Source organism: Chrysochloris asiatica, unplaced genomic scaffold (genome assembly GCF_000296735.1).
Source record: "Chrysochloris asiatica unplaced genomic scaffold, ChrAsi1.0 scaffold00124, whole genome shotgun sequence".
Taxonomy (NCBI): domain Eukaryota; kingdom Metazoa; phylum Chordata; class Mammalia; order Afrosoricida; family Chrysochloridae; genus Chrysochloris; species Chrysochloris asiatica.
Genome location: NW_006408642.1, coordinates 6,356,010 through 6,362,775, shown reverse-complemented (window position 1 = coordinate 6,362,775; position 6,766 = coordinate 6,356,010). Strand labels below are relative to the sequence as shown.

Here is a 6,766-nt window from a genome sequence, read left to right as displayed (position 1 = left end):
GAATTAAAAACAGAGGAAGTCCCTGGGATAATAAAACCCTACCTAGAATGGCAGTATTTTGAACTAACAAAGGAGTTTAAAACAAAAATAAAAAAATAAAGTGATTGACAAAGTTGAATAAATTAACGACACAGGTTATTCCACAAAGATCCTTCCTTCCAAGGCTGCCTTTGGTATCTGGTCAGTAGCATTTCTCTTCATGTTACTTCTGTCTGCTTCCAAGTCCCCCTTCCCTCTGAAGCCGCATGCTTCATGCCAAGAAGGCCACCACTCAGCAAGGCACCAGGTTGTTCGTCTGTGAGGGATGAGGAGTTAGTATGTCTTGAAAGTGGCCCAAAACTGTGCTGTGGCATCTGACAACCCTGACAGGCAGTGCTGATGTGGAAGGAAGTCATCTTAAGAGGGACAGAAGAGGTGTTGTCAATGGGATCCTCTGGCTCCGACCTTGGAGTGTGGGAGGTATGTTTAAGGTGTGGAAGCAGGTTTTCTCTTCACATGCCACACAACTGGCCCCTTTCCTCAAGTTTCTCTGCAGCACAGAGGGGGAAGGGAAAGAAATGGAGGGAGGCCTGGGCTGCTGCAGTGCAGCACCACCACCCTCAGAGCTTCTTCAGACGGCTGTACATCTCTCTTTTGCTCTTTTCCCCTGCCCAGGTCCGGCTCTTGGTGCGGAACTTCTTCAGGTCTTCTTTAAAGTCCTCATGGTGCATGGGCCGGTAGCTAGGGGGTTCACAGTGAGACTGGGGGACAAGAGAGAATAAGGTTAGACTATACCTGCCTCGAATCACAATGGGTTCTCTTCATCCCTTCCTAGGGGTACTGGACAATGCGCTCTATAGGAGTTTGCTCTGTTTAAGACAGACACCCACACACCCATCTTGTCCCCAGACCCCTGGCCACAAGTTGCTATGACCATCAATCAGATCCATTGTCCTACATGGGTAAGGGATGGGTCAAGCTCACCAGAGACCTCATGTCTCACCTGGCATTTCAGGAAGAATTCTTTATATCCACCCTTCAGGATATACAGCTCAGGGTAGTGGAGTTTGGGGTACTCATTACCAAGCCGATCCCTCTCTCTCACATACCTGCACCTAGTGAAGGGCAAGGAAGGCCAAAGCTGGTTAGCACTTCCAAAGACAAAAAATGTTAACAATAAAATCTAGTAAAAACAGTAGTAGTAGCTCTGGTAGCGTAGTGATTACGAATTGGGCTGCTAACCTCAAGGTCAGTAGTTTGAAACTACCAGACATTGCAAGGGAGAAAGATGAGGCGTTCTGCTCCCGTAAAGATTTACAGCCTCGGAAACCCTGTGCAGGATCACTATGAGTCAGAAATGATTCCACAGTACTTAACAACAACTAACACACATCTTCAAAACTTTACATTTATTCTTGGATACCAACAGTGCTTGGGATGCAGTTGGTGACCATGGGAGATCTTTAGGACCATTGTTCAGTGTAACTTTACTTCCTCCTAGTAAAACAGTCTTAGCATGTACTCCTTGCCTGATATGACTATCCCATACCTCACATGGCATTAGTCTCTCAGCTAGTCCCCTAGGTTCTCCCTAAATTGTCAACTCCAGTGACATTTCCTATGCCTGGAACAACTAAATACTCTTCCCTAGTATTCTCTCCTAGATGGCAGCTCCTTAATGCCCACATACTGGTGTGTAAGTCAGTCCTTATAGTGGCCTATAAGACCTGACCTATTCATCATTCCTCCCATCCCAGTTGCTCTTGCCTTTACTCCACAAAAGCATGGGTTTTGGTCGCTGCTGTTATTTGCAGTAATTGAAATAGTAACGGGCCCATGAAAGGCACAAGTTGAGTGATAATTCCATTCATGAATGAACCCTAAAAGTCTTACAAGTTCATATGTCACCTCATTGTGTAATACGGTTTTGTATTAATGTAACACAGTCTTTGTTCTAGAAACAGATGTGGAAGGACTTAGATATGCCAAGTTCCCATCGCAACTGTGTGCTTAGAGAGTGCAGGTGTAAATGTAGTAAAATACTAATAATTGATAAAATAAGGGCCTCAACAATGCCAGACACATTCCAGGCTTTTAAAAGCTTTCTGAATGACCAATGGCCCTCATCCTACTTCATAAGTCCAATATCAGACTTATGACTGTATTTTCTAGCACCTGTGCTGTCATCATTTAGTGAGACTATAGAGGGCATTGCTGGAGCATCAAAATATTTTATATGTTTCACTGAAGGTTGTTTTATTGTAGGTACACTTTTTTAAAAACCTATTTTGATATAAAATATATTTTTGGTTGTTGTTACGTGCCGTTAAGTTGGTTCCGGCCCACAGTGACCCTGTATAGGGTTTCCAAGGGGCAGCTGGTAAGCTTAAACCACTGACCTTGCAATTCAGACAGCTTTGCAGTCTGGTACATTAATTGATAATATGACTAGATACTAAAAACCACATAGAATTTCTTACTGAGGACTTTAACACTTTTCTCCTACACTACTTCAATGTGAATAATTTACATTTGCATTAAGAACAACCATATTGTAATCGAAGGATATTGCAAAGGATGGGATATTCTGAAAAGCCCCAAAGATAGAATTAAGAACAGTGGGGGAAATCGGAAGAGCCACGGCTTAACTCAACAAAGGACCAACAGTGAGCCACAACCAACAATGACAAGGATGAACTCAGGAGTCGGGGTAATAAAGCAGAACTCCATGGGGGGAACTGTAGTCAATGCTAACATCCAAGACAGGCCTGGACTAGAAGACTCTGAAAATCCTGCAACAGAAACTGTTAGGTTGAGCCTATAGACCACATTCAAGGGAGTTGTTCATGAAGTCAGTAAGAATTCGGAAAAGTATCTATTTTATATACATGTGTTAGGAGTCCTGGTGTGGCACTGTAGGATAATGCACTGGACCACAAGGTTGGTGGTTCAAACTCACCAGTCAATCCTTGTAAACCCTATGCAGTGTTGCAATGATTTAGAACCACTCAATGGCACTTAACACCAATACATGTATGTTTGTACCATGTGTAGGTCAAGGTCTGAAAATGACTACTGATGTGCAGTTGGTTGCTTAGGTATGTTACTGTATGCTCCAAGTGGGAGCCATACATAACCATGTCCCAGGGAAGTACTGAGTCTATGCCCTAGAGAGCCCAGTTCTGCTTCTGGGTAGTACTCACATGCGGGGGCCTCGTTCAGAAGAAAATTCACAGTGAAATATGACAATGACACGCTTTCCATCAGTGGGTACAATGGGCTTCTTGAGTAAAAAGTCTTCAACATCTTCTTCCATGTGCAAGTTCACTGCACCCTGTGAAGGTACCAGAGAATCTTAGTATCTTTGGGCCCCACATTGATTCCATGAGAACAGTATGTGATTTTATAGGTACGTGGGAATGGGTGTCCTCGGTCAACAGTCCAGTAGACCATCCAGTGGAGCTTCATTGATCACTATCCACTTACTAAGCAAAAACACACATGGGGATGGGAAATGGGATATCAAATTCTGTTATACAATATATATATATATAAAGCATATATTTTAAATATGGTTTTAATTCGTAAAGGCTAAACTGACTGAACTATAACTAAGAAGAATCACTAAGCTTGAGACCTGGACACACTGCCAGAAATTGGCTTCTTTCAGACAGGAGCAGTGGGTATTCAAATATTTGGACCCAACCCACAAATACTACAGAGCCCTTTCTGTCTCTTCTTGGCTTGGAAATCGGCAGGTACCACTTAGAAATGCCTTATGCAGGTGATGGTGTGACGAACAGAACAAGGAACATTTGATCAGTGCACCAAGATACAAATGCCTTTTATAATCTTGTATTATCTTTTATTCTCACAAATAACATGTGCAGTTAAAGGGCAAGTGCCACTGTCCTCCCCAGCAACCCTCAGGAATCCATACCTTTATATGGCCTCCTTCATATTCATAGGGGTATCGGCAGTCAATGACAATGAACTCTTTAATAAGGTTGGCAAATTTGCCATTCAAAACAGATGCCATCTGCAGGGAGAAAGCCAAGGAGAATCAACCTTTGTTCTAGGGACAATAGATTAAAACATCCCAAGGGCTCCAAAAGGGTGACTTACAATTTCTGGAGAGATATATTTTAAATCCTGATGTTTCCCAGCAACTGTGTGAAAGAGATAACCCTAAAATAAAGCATAAAAAAGTGATTCTTAGCAAATCTGAAAGCTAGGGTATAACAGTTACACTGATTGTCAGGTAAAAGGCAATTTCAAAAAGCAAGCGACCCTGAATAGGGTTTCCAAGGAGTGGCTGGTAAGCTTGAACTGACTTTGCAGTCCAGAGTGTTAACTTATAGCACCACACCAGGACTCCATGCACTTCATTAACACCCTGATATTCAATTTTCATGCAAACCTGTAAGGAATATTATCCTCAGGTTCAGATAGGAAAACTTAAAAGTTAAGCACTGTATCCAAGGTAGGAAGGCAGGTTGAATCCAGTAACATTCAGATAGTTTCTTTTTTTCCATTTGCTTTTGTCATTATTTTTCATCTGAGACTATAAACAGCATTTAAAAAATACAGTGAAGGAAGCTACTTTACTCATTTACTGAAATATTGCTATGCCCAGCATAGTACTAGGAACTGGGATTGGAGAAAATAAGACCTGGCCCAGACATCAGAAGATGGGCACACAAACAAATACTCATTAAGATAACTGGTTGATCAGAGTGCACCCATCCCTGCCTCCACTGTTTGACAAACATAATTAGTCACCTCAATTCAAATCAAAGGTTCCATCAACAGGAACACTTTCATAGTATGCCCAGTTGCTTGTCCCTTTACACCAGAATTGTCTCTTTACCCCCCAGCCTTGTAACATCCCTTGTTACCTTAATTCCTATTGAAATACCACTGGTGCAGACTCACACCTTCTCCAGTCCTTTAAGGCAACCTCTTATTTCTTTTAGCCTGTTGCTTATATCTCAGCGACATTTATTTTAATCCACCATGCGATAAAGGTGGTTCACCTACATCTGGTATCATGTTATGTTTTTTGAGGGGAGGAGCAGGGATTTACTTGGAAGTCTCCCACAGTGCTTATCACATGGTGGTAGTGGTGGTGATGTGCCCTGGAGTCAGTTCCAACTCATAGCAACCGTACATAGGGTTTCTGAGGTTATTTAAGTCTTTCTGGGAGCAAAAAGCTTCATCTTTCTCTGAAGGAATGGCTGGTAGTTTCAAACAGCTGAGCTTGAGGTTAGCAATGTGATCTGTAACCACTACAACTATTAGAACCTTTTTAACACTTAAGTACTTCAATAAATATTAAATTAATGAAGACAAAACAATCAAGTAAATTGAGGCTAACCAAGTTGCTAAGCATACATTCCCAGTCCCAGTCTGGTAGTTCATCATGACTCAACTGTAGCCAATTTCCTCCACAGTACTTTAGACCAACAGGTGATCTTCCTCTGACACCTCCACGGGTCTTTTTCCTTAGAGGACTACCCTCCTTTGGATGGTGAAGAAATTTAGGTTTAACTTGGGCATGCCGTGAAAACCTTTTGATATATGGACATTGCAGGCTTATTTCTGCTTAATTCTTTATGCAACACAGGCAGTCCCCAGGTTATGAGATCCATTCCTAAGTGTCTTAAAGAATGTGTAGTTTAGTTGGAACAAGAGCATCGATTATTTAGCTGTACTTTAGTGGGAAGTGGGGGTGGGGTGAGGTGAGAGAGGGGAAGGTGGAGCACTGGGCAGGGAATAGACAGTTTGGGTGCTAGGGAGGGGAATGAAAGAACAAAGCGCATGGGAGAACAATTAGGCAGGTTTGCAAGGGCTATGTGGGAGAGAGGTAAGTAATGACGTATGCATAACCTTGGAAAAACAGGGATCTGGGATACAAGACATGGTTGGAATGGGGAAAAGGGGGAAATAATGTTAAGATGCTTGGCTGTCTTTTGAATCTTGGTTTCACTGGCATACCTTTATAAAATAGACACTTGAGGGGGAGAGAAAGGAATAGCCAGAAATATCACCATAGAAAGCTTGTAAGTCCATCTTCTGCCTATAACTGATTGGAATACCTAAAATGGGGCTACAATGTGCCCAGTAAAGGAGGCTTCCTGTGGAGCCTCTGCATGAACAGCATCCAGATTCTTAAGAGGTGGGAAATTTCCACTTGAAAGGACAAGCAGGCCAGCCTGGAGTGGCTAGAACAGAAGATACTTCTTTAAAGACCAACAGGAAAAACACAAAACAATATAGGCAGACGGACTGATTACTACAAGAACAAGCAAGTTGCTCGCCCAGAAGACATCAGGGCAAGTGGTTGGGTGCCCTCAGGGCACACCCCCTTCTAAGACTAAGACCCAATGGAAATACACGCTCTGATTGGTGATCACGTTCGACACCAATAAGGGAAAGTGAGAGAAAAACTGCAATGAAGTTGCGAACTAAGCCTTACAATGTTCAATAGACTCCTGTGAACCCAGGTGGAGACCAGGTATACCAGCAGTGTGGTAAGACCTGGGGACGCTTGGGCCCAGGGTCAGTGACATAGACACAGAGGACTAGAGTGGAGAGTGAAGTGTCCAGCTGATAAGAGAGGGCATATTCACAAGAACACCCACACTTGCAGATAATATCCACTTGACCTGGCTTCAATGACTGGATGATCAGAGCTCAACTAGAAGAAGAAAGAAGGGGAAAAAAGAGTAATCTGATACAATTTGATGAACTTGACCTACACCTATGGATGCAGTAGCTCAAAAGA

General features: G+C 42.7%; 1 protein-coding gene across 2 annotated transcripts in view; it reads right to left on the bottom strand.

The window, feature by feature from the left end:
* Positions 1 to 402: 402 nt before the first annotated feature.
* Positions 403 to 6,766, bottom strand: part of CDC25A (cell division cycle 25A) — an 18,372-nt gene continuing 12,008 nt past the window's right edge. Inside the window, exons 11-15 of one of the 2 annotated variants that reach the window (XM_006868788.1) lie at positions 4,105 to 4,167; positions 3,920 to 4,018; positions 3,183 to 3,313; positions 983 to 1,094; positions 403 to 740 (exon numbers count right to left, since the gene is read on the bottom strand). In XM_006868788.1, the coding sequence (XP_006868850.1) occupies positions 600 to 740; positions 983 to 1,094; positions 3,183 to 3,313; positions 3,920 to 4,018; positions 4,105 to 4,167 (546 nt within the window). In that variant the 3' untranslated portion in view covers positions 403 to 599. The remainder of the gene's footprint in view (positions 741 to 982; positions 1,095 to 3,182; positions 3,314 to 3,919; positions 4,019 to 4,104; positions 4,168 to 6,766) is intronic. The other variant, XM_006868789.1, reaches the window with a different exon arrangement.